The sequence below is a fragment of the Rhinolophus hipposideros genome, assembly GCF_964194185.1.
Source record: "Rhinolophus hipposideros genome assembly, chromosome: 3".
Lineage (NCBI taxonomy): Eukaryota > Metazoa > Chordata > Mammalia > Chiroptera > Rhinolophidae > Rhinolophus > Rhinolophus hipposideros.
In genome coordinates this window covers 96,319,689-96,334,754 of record NC_138049.1, presented here as the reverse complement: position 1 = coordinate 96,334,754, position 15,066 = coordinate 96,319,689, and the positions used below count along the sequence as shown (strand labels likewise).

The 15,066-nt window shown below is 55.5% G+C and overlaps 1 protein-coding gene across 1 annotated transcript in view; it reads left to right on the top strand.

Annotated features, from left to right (window-relative positions):
- Positions 1 to 15,066, top strand: part of PTK7 (protein tyrosine kinase 7 (inactive)) — a 55,751-nt gene that overhangs the window by 28,065 nt on the left and 12,620 nt on the right. Inside the window, exons 2-14 of the mRNA XM_081045199.1 lie at positions 3,900 to 4,187; positions 4,659 to 4,761; positions 5,129 to 5,319; positions 5,412 to 5,562; positions 6,501 to 6,649; positions 6,906 to 7,172; positions 10,417 to 10,550; positions 10,695 to 10,830; positions 10,988 to 11,107; positions 12,435 to 12,584; positions 12,702 to 12,852; positions 12,952 to 13,079; positions 14,284 to 14,487. Of these exons, the coding sequence (XP_080901325.1) occupies positions 3,900 to 4,187; positions 4,659 to 4,761; positions 5,129 to 5,319; positions 5,412 to 5,562; positions 6,501 to 6,649; positions 6,906 to 7,172; positions 10,417 to 10,550; positions 10,695 to 10,830; positions 10,988 to 11,107; positions 12,435 to 12,584; positions 12,702 to 12,852; positions 12,952 to 13,079; positions 14,284 to 14,487 (2,172 nt within the window). The remainder of the gene's footprint in view (positions 1 to 3,899; positions 4,188 to 4,658; positions 4,762 to 5,128; positions 5,320 to 5,411; positions 5,563 to 6,500; positions 6,650 to 6,905; positions 7,173 to 10,416; positions 10,551 to 10,694; positions 10,831 to 10,987; positions 11,108 to 12,434; positions 12,585 to 12,701; positions 12,853 to 12,951; positions 13,080 to 14,283; positions 14,488 to 15,066) is intronic.

Below are 15,066 nucleotides of genomic sequence, written 5' to 3'. Positions count from 1 at the left end.
TCTTGGGGGCGTTTTTCCTAGACCAAGAGGACTGGTCGCTGCGAGATGGCCGTCGAGTCGCCCAGATGGATACTTGGACTGACGCAACCCAAATGACTTCAGAGCAAAAAAACTTCCTGCTCCTCTCTTCTCTCTATAAAATCATGTTTACACATATGTGTGTGCGCACATGCACACGTATACACACATGGGTCGACTGGGCCGGGAGCCCAGAGAGCAGCGAGGAGGGCGGGCACCAGACCAGATGCTTGCTCGGGGGTGGGGAGCGGGAGTTGGGCTGCTGCCCACGCGGCCCTTTCTCAGGGGGCCGAGGCACAGGCAGAGTGTCTGCATATAGATGGCTGCTGGGGCGCCGAGGAAATGGCTTGGAAAATGTCCTTATTGGGTATTTGCCGCTCCAGCTTTGTCGGGGTTAGGACCACGTGTGGGCAGATGGCCGGGCCCGCTTGTCGTTGCGGAGGGGCTTCGTGAGCCCACCGTGCCTCGCGGGGCAGCCCCCTCCCTTCCCTGTGCTCCACGCTGTGCCACGCTGTGCCGTGGCCTAGATGAAAGCCTCACACAGCCCAAGTCGTAGGGGTGGGGTCCCCATTTCATGGCAAGGGAAAGGGTACAGTTGGCATTACTCAGGAGTGGCAGGGCTGTGGGGCAGCCTCGAAGCTGCCATACCGAGCAGGCTGTCTCGAAGGGCACGTGGGCTTTGGGTTCCGTGAGGGCTTGTGTGGAGAAGGCACGAGGTATAAGTGGCTGGACCGTGAACGAGGGGGCAGCTTTTGGGAGTCCAGCACAGTCTGCCACCAGCGAGCGCCTCCCTGGACCACAGCTCTGGGTGCTCTAGTCAGAGGTACTGCAGGCCCGGGAATGTGCTGGGGGCTGTACCAGCCGGAGGCAGGCACTACCCCAGGCCCCCATAGCCGCCTTCCGTCTCTGTCCTTGCTGTGCTTCGTTGCTTCTGAAGAATTCTTCACTTCCCAGTCCTGCCTTTTCTCGAGTCTGGCATTGCAGCAGGGGGCTCCTTGGTCTGCCTTTGGGTCTCCTGCCCATGTTCCTCCCCACAACAAAACAACAGACTGACCTCCTCCACACTGTGCTGCTGGCCAGACGGAGCACACCTCACACTGTCTTCTCAGAAAACGTGGGGGCCACGGCCCTGGGCCAGCCTCCTGCAAGAGGAGCCTCATGGCCCAGCTGCGGGCTCAGAGCGCGCTGGGGGCTTCGAGCAGGCCTGGTGGCTGCTCTCCCTGCCTTTTGTAACATCTAAAGTCTGCCCCAGCCAAGCACTAACCAGGACCTGCTGTGAGCTGACGTCAGGGCACAGGGCCCCGCGGGCCGGCTTTGATGTTTCCCAGGCTCTATGTGGAGGCGCAGGGGGCTCTGAGTGGCAGTCTGGGAATGCAGCATCTCTCACCGCAGGTATGGGGCAGCCCCAGCCCCAGGAGGGGACACTGGAGGCTGAGCTGGGTCCTCTCTGAGTCACGCCATCTCTTCTCCCAGCTCAGATTTCTGTGGCCAGTGGTCTGCGGTTCCTACAACCCCACGGCCCCTTTGCCTCCATCCCACCCTCTCCCCACCTGATTATTCCCCTCAGACTTCTCTGTTGTGGCTGCTCTGTCCCATCCAGGTCCTGGGAGTGGTCCTGGGCGTTGCAAAGTGGGGAGCTTACTAATGTTCTTAAAATGGGAGTCCTCGGGCAGGAAGGGTGAGCATGGTAATGATAACAGTAGTTGCCGTGTATTTACCGACTTAGCTGTGTCCAAGACACTTCTACCCAAGGTCAGACACCTCAAGTGTGACGGTCAGGATTTGAGCCCGACCGGTCTGATTCCAAGACTTAAGTCCCGCTCCTCTGTGTGGGCAAGTGCCTGGCTCCGGAGAAGCCGAGCAGGGAACTGGGGCTTTGTCTGCACTTGGAGCCAGGTAATCTCTCTTTGACCCTTGACGAGCATCCTGGAGCTCTGGGTCTACGGTCCCAAGATTTTGTTAAGTCACATTCACAGAGGTCCCTGGGGGCTTCAGCTTGAGGCACCCATCTGTGTCATGAGAGGTGGTCAGGAAGGGTTCCAGATGCCACCGTGTTCACAGCTCTTGCCCCACACTTCCTCTGAGGTTCCCTCAGTTCAGCCAGGGGTTGCTGAGTACCTTTGTTCGCCTGGCGTTGTCTGCAAGAGGTGTGTCTACCTCTGCCTGGCCATGGGGACAGAGGTGGAATCACATAGTTCCAGGGTTGGCTTTAAGTTCCTGAGCGAGGCAGGGAAAAGCATGGGGCTATGGTTTTGGTTCTGACTCTGCCGCAAATGAGCTGTTTGACCTTGGGCAAATCCCTTCATCTCTCTGGACCTCGATTTACCCATCTGTCCTACCAAGGGGTTATACCAAGTTGCCCAGTAGGGGCCGGGCCACACTTCTCTGTGGTGTTTGGAAGTGAGTGGGGGGTGGTTGGGGTTGTCAGGCTGACTGGGGTGCTTAGCCCCAGTGCCCAGGGGGCTGATTTGTGAACTGCACAGTGGGTGGGATAGCCAGGCATGGTGAATTGTCCTATCTAGAGAGCCAACAGTACCCCAGTGAGAAGTAATGAGGGTGCTCCGAGCCGTGTGTCTTGTGGGCTGGCCCCTCTAAGGATGCTGGAAGAAGGACTAACACCAGGGGCAGCCCCTCATCTGAACCCAGCCCTAGGGAGTCCTGAGATCCATTTCCAGTGGTTCGGGAGGGAATGGGCAGGACCCGCAGGCCTCTTTATTCCTGCCCTTGCTGGGCCCAGTTTGGCCAGAGGCAGAGCCTGGTCCTTCATGTAGCAGCCCAGGTGGCCCATTTCTTCCTGGAAAGGCAGCACGTCCTTTTCTGTGTGTCACCCACTGCTGGCAGGCGGCTGGTCTTCCAGACCCAATAGCTCTGGGCCTCTGCAGGGCACCCACGTGGGCCAGGAACAAAGCCCAGTGTGTTATTCCTGCTGCCGTAACCATGCCACCTGCCCAGCCCTGCCCTCCGTCTCCCCAGCACAACACCGCCTTCTCACTCTTGCCTTTGTTCTCACTGGCTATGGTTCCACCTTTGGTGGCAGGGCCTCTCTTCTCGGAGGGTGTCGCCCCGGTCCTGGCCAGAGCTGACTGTAGCCGTGCAGGAGGGGTGATGGATTCAGGGGAAAACCTGGAAGCGTGTTGGCTCACCTTTCAACTTAGTACAGAAAGGCCAGCCGTGGCCACAGATAACATTCTTAGGGATAAAGAGTGGGAAGGAGGCGGTGGCCCTGGCATGTCTTTGGGAATAGCCCTAGTTCTAGAGAACATTGGCTTCTCCTTGAAGGAGTGGGTTCTCCCAAAGAAGCCCCTGGGGAACCCTGGGCTGCAGAGTTCAAAGCGCCACCCCCCTCCGTTGACCTGTGGAACCTCAGTGGGTGTGTGGGTGCCAGTAATCCTTCTGAGATGCTCTTTGGATCATGATTTAATTTTGCTCAGTATCCTGGATTCTGAAGATGATGGGGAGGGTTGTCTGCTAATAATGTCCCCTCCTTCTCAGCCGAGCATCGAGACCTGGTATGATCTGGTCCTGCAGGTCTGAGGCCCCCTTCCTCTAGGGGACCTCCCATGGACCACGGTGTCCCCCCCGAACCCTTGGGGCTCCCTTTCTCTTCTGCGATCTAGAGTTCCCACACCTTTCATTTGGCGTGAGTTTCTCCATGGCCTGTGTAATTATCCTGTGTCCCCCTCTAGGCTGGCGTCCTGCGGAGCGTCCAGCACAGTTTGAAAGTTCCTCAGTGTACATGTGTCACTTGTGGTCTCATGATCCTTCTCACCTCCACGTGTACACAGCCCCTCTTCTCCTGTGCACAGGGTGATGGGTGACCTGTGTTAGAACAGTGGCCACAGCTCTTCTTGACCCTGCCTCGCCCGTGTCCTCACCTGCAGGTGCCCAGGCAGCCATCGTCTTCATCAAGGAGCCGTCCTCCCAGGACGCACTTCAGGGGCGCCGGGCCCTGCTCCGCTGTGAGGTGGAAGCCTCAGGTCCGGTCCATGTGTCCTGGCTGCTGGACGGCGCCCCTGTCCAGGACACCGAGCGGCGTTTCGCCCAGGGCAGCAGCCTGAGCTTTGCAGCTGTGGACCGGCTGCAGGACGCGGGAGCCTTCCAGTGCGTGGCTCGGGACGAGGCCACCGGAGAGGAGGCCCGCAGTGCCAATGCCTCCTTCAACATCAAATGTGAGAACCGGGGCGTGCCTGCCCCCCGCCGGACCCCCAACTCCCAAGCCCTGTGGGACCTCTCCTTTCTCTCAGCGTCTCCCATTTCCAGTTGAACGGGGCAGGCAGAATGTAGTGTGAGGTCCGCTCTTTCCACTGTGTGGCTAAAAGGAAGTTCAAGTTTTAATTTTTTCCAAATTTTTTCCCCTTCAAACCTTGGACCATTTGTCTGCTGGGTGCTTCTGCAAACGGCAAGAGCCGTGAGGCACGGTGGCCAGGTGTCAGGCTCGATCTGCCAGGGACGGGGCAGGAGCTCGGTCTCTGGTGGCCTGTCTGCAGCCCCGGCCTCGGCTTCGTAGGCCTTCCCTGCGCTGTCTCTTGGCTCAGAGCCTCCAGGTGCCCCCATCGTTTCCTGCTCAGCCTCCTTCCCCTCCGCCCTTCCACACGTGCTCTGCTCTGCCACTCACTCTGCAACCATGGCCTCCGCTGCAGGGATCGAGACGGGTCCTGTGGTCCTGAAGCATCCAGCCTTGGAAGCCGAGATCCAGCCGCAGACCCAGGTCACTCTGCGCTGTCACATTGACGGGCACCCTCGGTAAGGAGCCAACTTTGAAGGTGGGGATGGAGAGGGTTATTCTAGACAGGCAGGGATGTCTCCCCAGATCCTGGACTCCGTTCAGATGTACCTCACTTCCTTCCGTAACCACCTCTGCCCCTGGTAACCTGAGGGGCAACGCTGTGCTGCGAGTGACCCTGGATTCTGGGAGCTGAGGGATCTAGAATCTCAACCTGATTCTGCCCTTGAATTGCGGTGTGCCCTTGTGCAATCACTTGCCCTCCCTAGGCCTCAGTTCCCCCATTTGTAAACTGAGGGGTCTAGCCCTGACCCTCTGATTCTGTATCCCGTTCACTGGCCCCCTGAGTACCCCTGCCTCCCTGTTGCTGACCCCCTGGCCCTGCAGACCCACCTACCAGTGGTTCCGAGATGGGAGCCCTCTCTCCGAGGGTCAGAGCAACCACACTGTGAGCAGCAAGGAGCGGAACCTGACCCTCCGGCCAGCCAGCCCCGAGCACAGTGGCCTCTACTCCTGCTGTGCCCACAATGCCTTTGGCCAGACCTGCAGCAGCCAGAACTTCACCTTGAGCATTGCAGGTGAGCCCAGGATGGGGATGGGGATGGAGAAGGTGGGGCAGGGATGGGAGGCTCACTCTGCCTGTTTACTTGCCTGTGCTTCCCCTGCCCAGATGAGAGCTTTGCCAGGGTGCTGCTGGCGCCCCAGGACGTGGTAGTGGCAAGAAACGAGGAGGCCATGTTCCACTGTCAGTTCTCAGCCCAGCCACCCCCGAGCCTGCAGTGGGTCTTTGAGGACGAGACTCCCATCACTAACCGCAGCCGGTAAGGCATCTGGCAGGGGGCCTTCGAGTACGGTGGTACAAGTTTTGTACTGCACAATGCGTTCTCGAATGCGAATCCTATCACAGACTTCGCAGATCTGGACATGTATTACTTCAGATTTCCGGCAGATGGCAGTAGAATGTCTTGCTGTTACTAAATGAGTCCAACAAAGGGAAGAGTCTCCAGGAAAGGCATCTTTCTCCAGTTCCCACAAATGACACTGTGTGGGCTAGTGGTGGCTCTCCTTCTTTCCCCCTCCCCTCCTTCCCACATGTCTTCTGCGGAGGAAGGACACGGGACCAGGGCAATCGCAGTCTGGATAAGATAGCAAAGACAGCTTCCACACACGCATACACACATGCATACACACGCATGTATTTTGGAGGAAGTAAATACTTCTAGAAAGTACTGCTGGGAGGTGCCAGCCCCTCTCTAGGGACTTGTGTCCTCGCCCAGGCCCTATAAGAGCAGAGCGCACCTTTGTGGTGCCAGGTATGGATGGCCATGGTCTTTGGGGTTGTGGTTCCCTAGGTGGGGGGCTTGGATCCCATCTGACTTCCGCCCTGAGGAGATCATCATTGGTCCGTCTGGTGTGGCTGAGGGGCTTTTGACTGCTGGAGCTGGCGGCCTTACCAGCAGGCTTGTCTTGACCCCGGGGGGAGGTGACCCTTCTGTCTGTACAGTTGCACGCTGTTGATTACTTTCTGTCTTAAGCACTGTTGCTTGCCTCACATTCATGAGCGAATGTGCGCACGCACATGTACATACGCACACACGTACACACACACACACACACTAATGTGGCGTATCAGCCTCCTTCTCTCTGGCCTCCTCCTGGCTGATACCATCCTACATCTCTGACCTTTGTGGGATGGGGTCCCCTCCAGAAAGAGGCCTGTGGGCCACATCTTCAAAATAGCACTCTCTCCCCTCCGCAGGCCCCCACACCTCCGCAGAGCCACGGTGTTTGCCAACGGGTCCCTGCTGCTGATGCAGGTCAGGCCCCGCAATGCCGGGGTCTACCGCTGTATAGGCCAGGGGCTAAGGGGCCCTCCCATCGTCCTGGAAGCCACGCTTCACCTGGCAGGTGTGTCCCTGGGTCTGGGGTGCTGAGACGGGAGCTGCCTTTCACGTTGTTGGCATGTAGAGATACAGTCTCCTGTTTCCACTCAGAACAACTTGGAGGGCAGAGGGAGGACGAGAATGCTGGGGTAGGAAGAGGGCATGCTGAAGGTGATAGGGGCGGGTCTGTGCTGGGAAGCACCCCAGCTTGCTGGGAGGACATCACGTACTCTGGCACACACAGTAATTGGGCTATTTCCCGCCTGCTCACATCTCTGCAGAGATTGAAGACATGCCACCATTTGAGCCACGGGTGTTCACAGCTGGCAGCGAGGAGCGTGTGGTCTGCCTGCCCCCCCAGGGTCTGCCGGAGCCCAGGGTGTGGTGGGAGCAGGCAGGAGTCCGGCTGCCCGCCTACGGCAGAGTCTACCAGAAGGGTCACGAGCTGGTGTTTGCCAGTACTGCTGAGAGCGATGCTGGTGTCTACACCTGCCGTGCAGCCAACCTGGCGGGTCAGCGGCGACAGGATGTCAACGTCACCGTGGCCAGTGAGGACCCTTGCCCTGATCATTGAGGCGAAGGGGAGGGGAGCCCAGGTCCCAGGAGGTCTCGGGCTCTGGGTGTAATGGGCAGAGGCTTCCTTGGTGCTCACTTGAGTCCCTCTTAGCTTTTGGTCCTGCAGGCTTAGAAATCAGTCAGCTGCTGGGAGGTGACATTGGAGTGAACAGTAGAGAGCCAGGCATGGAGGTTAGCGTGACAACCCTCACAGAAAAATGGTCCACTGGCTTCAGAGGAAGAAGCAATGAACTGGAGTCAAGAGACGCTGGCCCCACTCTGTCCCCATTGCACAGTGACCGTGGGTAGCAAGTCACCTGCCTTGCAAGGGCTCAGTCTTGTCATCCATAAAATGGGGCTAATAATCCACTACCTACCCTGCAACCCACTGCCTACCCTACAAGATGGTTGGAAAGATGAATGAAATAGGAAGAAAAAGATTTTCGTTTTTGGGAAGGTGATAGTGAACAAACTTCTAAGTGATTATTATTTTATTTGTTATGCTTTCTAAATTTCTACAGTGAGCATACTACTTATGAAATAAGAGGAGGGGAAAGCACTAAATATTATAATAAATGAATAGAGTGAAAGTGCACGTGATAAAGACCTACGTACCTTTGCTACAGGCATAGAGATTTTATTTACTTTTTTCTTTTACCATTCCTGTTCTAAACCTTTATGATAGTCTAAAAGAATGCATAAGACAAACCCTTACACACAGACACACAGTTTTGCAACCTGCTTCTTCCACTTACGTCTATGTCTTTCCAAGTGGGTACATTGCAAAAATGCAAAAAGATTTCGAATGTGGAAAAGGCTTTGTAAATTTGAAGTTGTGACGGCACTTTCCGTTAAGATGCTGAAACCTTGGAGACCTGCTCTCTTGTGCTCAGGTATCTGGTTCAGTGGGAAAGCCGCAGCACACAGGTAACATGTGCTCAGGACACTTCCCCAGCGACATACAGACAGACGCAAGCAGCGACAATCAGCCTTTCTCCAGTCTGGGTCTGTAGATCACCCATTTTGTTGGGGGTGCTTTAAAAAATGCAGAATCTGGGACCCTTCTCCAGATCTCCCGACCCAGACTCTCTGGAGGAGAGCGTTTAACAAGTATTTCAGGTGATGCTGAAGGTGGAGAAGGCTGGCTTTGCACTGCCTGAGCCATGCCCTGTGCCCTGTACTGTGAAGGAGGCCTGTGCAGTCGGAGCGCGTGCCTGATGCAGGGGTAGGGTCTAGAGGAGGGAGAGCAGAGGAGGGAGCGCTCCGTGGCTGCATGCCGTCAACAGATTTATTGAGTGCAGTCATGGTACGAGGCACTGTTCCCAGTCCTGGGAATGCAGCAATGGAACAAAGCAGAGACAAAAATCCCTCCCCTTGTGGGATTCATAGTCTAGTAAGAGCGACAAAGCAAGTAAGAAAAACAGTTGTTGAGTGAACAAGTAGATCATTTTAGGTGGCTGCAGAACCACGAAGAAAAATAAAATAGGGTAAGTGACCGAGAGAGACACGAGGGCCAGGGGGAGTTGAGGGAAGACTTCCCTAGAGGGTGGCGTTTGAGCTGCTGGCTACAGTAAGGAGGGAGCCATGTTGCTAGGCCCTGAGATGGAGGTGGGCTTGTGTGTTGGAGGGGCAGCGTGGCCTGTGTGGCTCGAGTTGAATACGAGGCAGTGAATGTGGTCGAGGTTGGCTGGGACTAGATCACGTGGGACCGTGTAAGAATATAGGAAGGACTTTGGCTTTTATTCCAAGGCTATCAGTTACCTACGGCCATATAACAAATGACTCCAAAGCGTGGCGGTGTGAAATAATAGTCATTGTTTCGCTTCTGATTCTGTGGGGAGGGTTCCACAGGACGGCTCATCGGCTCCATGGGCTGGTGGCTGGGCTCGTGCACATTTGCAGTCAGCTGATAGGTCAGCGGGTGGCTGGCTCTTCCCTGATGGCCTTGCTCACACGACTGGCAGTGGACATCGCTCAGGGTATCTTGGTTCCCTTCCACATGGCTGCCCCAGCAGCCTACCTCAGGCTTCCTCACATGGAGGCTGGGTTCAGAGTACGAAAAGTAGAAGCTGCAAGGCTTCTGAAGGCATTGGCTTAGAAAGCGCACAGCAGCACTTCCACTGTTGGACAAGGCAAGCCACCCAGATTGCAGGCAGTAGAGAGACAGACTTCACCTCTTGATGGGAAGGTGGCAACATCACGTTTCAAAGAGATGGAAAGGGATGGGAGGACAGTTTACAACCATCTTTGCAAACAGTTGGCCACACGTACATGAAGTCGGAGGATAGAAAGCCCTTGAAGGGTTTTCAGTTGGAGAGGGACATTTTCAAAAGATCACTCTGGCTATTCTGAGAAGACTAGAATGTTAGAGGCAAGAGTCAAAACAGGGAGACCAGTTAGGAGATGACTGTAATTGTCTAGCGGAGAGGGTTAAGGGGCTTTGAACAGAGGTGGCAGCGGAGGAGGTGAGAGGTGGTCAAATTCAGGATATGTTTTGGAGCTAAGGTAGATAGGATTTGTGTAGAATGAGTGTGATGGTGGGGAATGTAGAGTGTACAGAGAAGTCAAGGCTTGACTTTTGACTTCTGTAATTGCTGGATAGTGGTGATATTTATTGAGAAGGGAAAGCTGGGATGAGCAGGTTTGGGGGAAATCAGGTGTTCCCTTACACATCTAAAGTTTGAGATGCCTGTTAGATAGCCAGTAGGAGGTGCCAGTAGGCAGTTGGATTTGCAAGTCTCAGGCTCATGGGGGGACCTCATGAGTCAGGGTGCAGGTTTGCGCATTGTCCACTCACGGTGTTGAAGGCTGTGGGCTGGATGAGATCATTCAGGGAATGGGTGTGGCTAGAACAACAGATCTGAGGCCTGAGGCTTGGAGCATGATGGTGTAACAGAAAAAGCAAGAGTTGTGGAGTTATACAGACCAGAAGACCAGAATTTCAATCCTCTCTCTCTCGTGTGTTATTTAATCACCACTACTTCTGAACCTCTATCTTCTTAGCTGTAAAATGGGTATAGGAATACAAACCTTGGGGATTTCTTGTGACCATTAGCTAAGATAATGTTCAAAAGGTGCTGGCCTGTAGGCCTTCACTAAGGGATAGTTGCTACAGTTGTTACCAGAGCAGAAAAGGGTTTCCGAACTCAGGGCCTCGTGGGGTATTAGAGTTTCTTGGGATTTGATCCTTTGGTTTTACAAACATGTTCATCTACCTTCACTGTTCCCTCCCTCTAGCTGTGCCCACATGGCTGAAGAAGCCCGAAGACAGCCAGCTGGAGGAGGGCAAGCCAGGCTACTTGCACTGTCTGACGCAGGCCACGCCGAAACCCACAGTCATCTGGTACAGAAACCAGATGCTCATCTCGGAGGTGAGAGTGAGGGTGGCTGCGGCTGGGGGGACAGAGCCCCCTCCCACTGCTCCCCTCTGAGCTGACCTCCCGAGGCTGCTCCCAGGGCGATGTTGGTAGAGGTTTAGGCCAAGACCTCTCGTGGTCACGTCTTGTGTGCTGCAGGACTCGCGGTTCGAGGTCTCCAAGAACGGGACCTTGCGCATCAACAGCGTGGAAGTGTACGATGGGACATGGTACCGCTGCGTGAGCAGCACGCCAGCCGGCAGCATTGAGGCCCAAGCCCGTGTACAAGTGCTGGGTGAGCTGGCATGCAAGGGGACGTTGCTTTGCCTGGCGGGCAGGAGAGTGAAGGGGAAAGGAGCAGCAGTGCTCAAGATCTTCAGGCCTGCCCTGGCCTCTCCAGCTGTCTCAATTCCTCCTCTTTCTATCTACCCACCCTCTCTCTACTGAAACAGAAAAGCTTAAGTTCACCCCACCACCCCGGCCGCAGCAGTGCATGGAGTTTGACAAGGAGGCTACAGTACCCTGCTCAGCCACAGGCCGAGAAAAGCCCACTATTAAGTGGGTACGAGCAGGTGGGTACTGCATAGGCATGGGGCAAGCGGTGGGCAGGGCCATCTGCTGGTCAGACGTGTGCATGGCTGAGGACCAGCTGAGTGCCCAGCACCAGGCCAGGAGCTGTGGGGACAGACAAGAAACGGAGGGCCAGTTTATATTCCAGTTAGGAAGAGAAGAGCCACACCCAAAAGAAATCAGATGATAGCATTAGACTCTATAGAAGTTGACTTGAGACAACAAGTGATTGGATTGGGCCAGACGGTGCTATAATGTTCTCCCTTCTCCCTTTTCAAAACAGTCATCCTTTCCCACGTAAAAGTACCCTAGGCTCCTTTAGAACATTTTGGGAGGAAAAGTAAAAAGCATAATCCTACCATCCATCATCTCTGGGTGTGTGCCTTTTTCTATGTGTATCTTTCTGTTTTTACAAAGTGATTTTATTGTACATTTTCACTTATTAAATTTACATGAGTAAGTCATGCTTATGCTAAAAAAAGAAGATGCAGATAACTGTAATTTTATGTCCTTTTTTACTTACCATTATCAAGCTTATGCTATGTTTTTGTACATAAACATTGGTTTTGATGATGGTGATAATATTCCAATGATTGAATTCACTATACTTTACTTAAATATTCCCTAAATGTTGGAGATTTGTTACTAGCCATCCTCCTTCTCTCCCTCCCTTTCTCTCTCTGTCTGTCTTTCTCTTTCTTTTTATTGCTATAATAAACATCTTTAAGCCAAAGTTTTTTCTGGATTTGGGTTTGTTTCCTTTGGGAAAGATTCCCAGGAATGGAATAATTATGTATAAAAGGGTATACACGTTTTTACAACCCTTGATGCGGATTGCCAAATCGTTTTTTAAAGGGCTGGGACGGTTTTCACATTCTCATGAACAGTGGGAGTTAGGAGCGTTGTCGGTTGTGAGGAGGACGTGGGCTGTCTCTGTTCAGGTGGTCTGGGGGAGTTTTTTCTGGAAGGTGGGGCTCAAACTGAATCTGGTGCCTGGGATAGTGGCAGAGAGCAGGGCTCGGTTCTGGGAGTGAGGAATGACAGGCAGTAAGGATGAGAACAGGGCCAACTCAAGGCCCAGTCAGAAGTCCAGCTTGGCTTCTGCGAAGTGGAACATTACACAGGGCGGTAGAAGAAGGTGAGACTAACAAATCGGAAAAGAAGTAAATAACAGGGTCTCCCAGTGCCTGGCTCGGGAGTTGAGACTTTGTCGTGGGTAGTGAGGAGTGAAGACATGTTTTTGAGTGGAAATGAGTGACTGAGGCATTGCCAGCCAGCCACCCGTATGACTCTGTCCAGTCCCGTGATTTCCCTTTGTCGCCCCTGCAGATGGGAGCAGCCTCCCAGAGTGGGTGACGGACAACGCTGGGACCTTGCATTTCTCCAGGGTGACCCGCGATGATGCTGGCAACTACACTTGCATCGCCTCCAATGGGCTGCAGGGCCAGATCCGGGCCCATGTCCAGCTTACTGTGGCAGGTGCGACCGTGACAGGGCCCTGGGGCCAGGGCTGGCAGGCCCTGTGGGCAGCAGCCTGTCTCCTGCCAGCCCCATTGCTCACTGCTCCCTGCCCCTCACCGGGCTCTTCCCATCCAGTTTTCATCACCTTCAAGGTGGAGCCTGAGCGCACGACCGTGTACCAGGGCCACACAGCCCTATTGCGGTGCGAGGCCCAGGGGGACCCCAAGCCACTCATTCAGTGGAAGGGCAAAGACCGCATCCTGGACCCCACCAAGCTGGGACCTAGGTAGGGCCGTCTCGCCCCCACACCCACCTCACCTCTTCTGCAGCCCAGTCTGCCCAGGAGCCGGCGAGGTGGGCAGCACTGTGGCTTCTCTCCTGGCAGGATGCACATCTTCCAGAATGGCTCCCTGGTGATCCACGACGTGGCGCCGGAGGACTCGGGCCGCTACACCTGCATTGCGGGCAACAGCTGCAACATCAAGCACACAGAGGCCCCCCTCTACGTCGTGGGTATGGGCTGGGGAGCGGAAGTGCTGGGAGCAGACTTCTTTCTTATCTTTATACTCAACAGCCCCTGTACACAGAAGGCACTTAAACCATTCTTGTGGTGTGGGTTGGATTCAGCTGTGTCCCCTCGGCCGTGCCACGGTGCAGCCATACAAGTTTCCTGGCGTAGAGCTGGGCTGTTGTTTCTGCAACGTCCCGCAGCTGGGGTGTGTATGCATGTTGTGTATGCGTGTGGGCGAGGGGTGTGTGCTTGTTCTATAATGCTTTCTCTCAGGTCTCCTGCAGCAACCCATACATGTCCCTGGGTGGGCGGAGAGGGGATCAGATCAGGGTGCCTTTGTCCTGGAGGCCCAGAGCGGATGATGTGTCAGGTAAAAGGCCCTGACTAGGGTCGGGGACTTGAGGTTTGGGTCTGGCCTCTCCTGCTAACCTGCCACATGCCCTGACAGACAGGTAGAGGTTACTTCCTCTCCAGGGCTTGTTTCTCCATCTGTGAGATGGGAGCGGTTTACATGAGAAGTACTCTCATTTGTTTAGTTTAGCAACAGACCTGTTTTTCGGCAAGAGTACGATGTGGGACGTTAGCTGGATAACAGTGAGGTGACAGGCCCCTTGATTGGAGCCACTGGGTATGTGTGGGAGTTCGGGGATCATGCAGTCTCCCTTTGGGCCTCTCTCCCTCAGTTCCCCTAACTTGCTCCATGACACCCTAGGCCACTGAAATCCCCTAGACTAGAAGGTCCCGTCTACTCATACGTTTCTTGAAGAACCTGCTCTGGTCTGGACAGTGTGTGGGATTCTAAACCAGAAGTTCCCACATGCTGCTGTTCAGGGCCGGACTCATGGAATCAAGTCACTTAAGAAGCTTCTTAACAAACTGGGCGTGTGGTGGGTCCTCGGCAGGTGTGGTTTGTATGTACGTCCCCGGCATGGTGTTCGGAGGCACAGCCAACTGGGGAGTCCCTGGCCTCCCCTCCTTCAGAACTCCCTATGACCTCGGTGGGGCCCGAGGCCCCAGCCCTTGTTAACGCCCGTGACGGTGGTGACCCCCACCCCCCAGGTCTCTCTGGTTTGGTCAGGCAGGCCGTCAGGGGTCTGGGAGGCCGTCGCGTGTGGGCTGTGCAGGAGCTGGTAGAGAAGGAAGGCTGGGTTTGCCCCCCCCCCCCCCCCCCCCCCGGCCCTGCCCGGACCTCTGCGTCTCTCTCAGACAAGCCTGTGCTGGAGGAGTCGGAGGGCCCGGGCAGCCCTCCCCCCTATAAGATGATCCAGACCATTGGGCTGTCGGTGGGCGCCGCCGTGGCCTACATCATTGCCGTGCTGGGCCTCATGTTCTACTGCAAGAAACGCTGCAAGGCGAAGCGGCTTCAGAAGCAGCCGGAGGGCGAGGAGCCCGAGATGGAGTGCCTCAACGGTGAGGGGCCGCCGGGCGGAGGGCGGTGGTGCGGCGCGCGGGCGCGGGGCGCCCTCCTGCGACCATGGCGGGGAGAGCTGTGGCTCTGGAGGAAGTAGGCGGCCGGCCGTGCAGCGCTGGGGTCTTGGAGCTGCAGGCGGCTGGGACCGTGCAGCGCTGGGGTCTTGGAGCTGCAGGCGGCTGGGACCAGAGCTGCCCCACCCCCGCTGGAAGCCTGCAGTTGGCCGATTCCCAGGGCCTTGGCTTCTGAGACACCTGGCTTAAGACTTCCTCATTGGAGCCTCTTGGGCCAGCTTCCTGTGTTTCCCTGCCTTCTCCTCACTGCAGCATGAAGCCACAGATATAATTAGTGTACATGTTTCTTGTTGCACATCTTGTCTACCTCCATGAGTCGTTGAGTTCCCCCAAGGGCAATGTCTGTTTCCTTCCTCCTACCCTCCATCTCCTCCAACGGGGAGCAGCGCCCTAGGGGCATTGCGGAGTCTCCCCTAAAAGCTGAGGTGTTCAGGAGCGGGGCCTGAGTCTCCCTTGTGATTTCCTCTTTTGCCTGTGAAGGGCTTTGCCGGTAGGAGGCCCTAT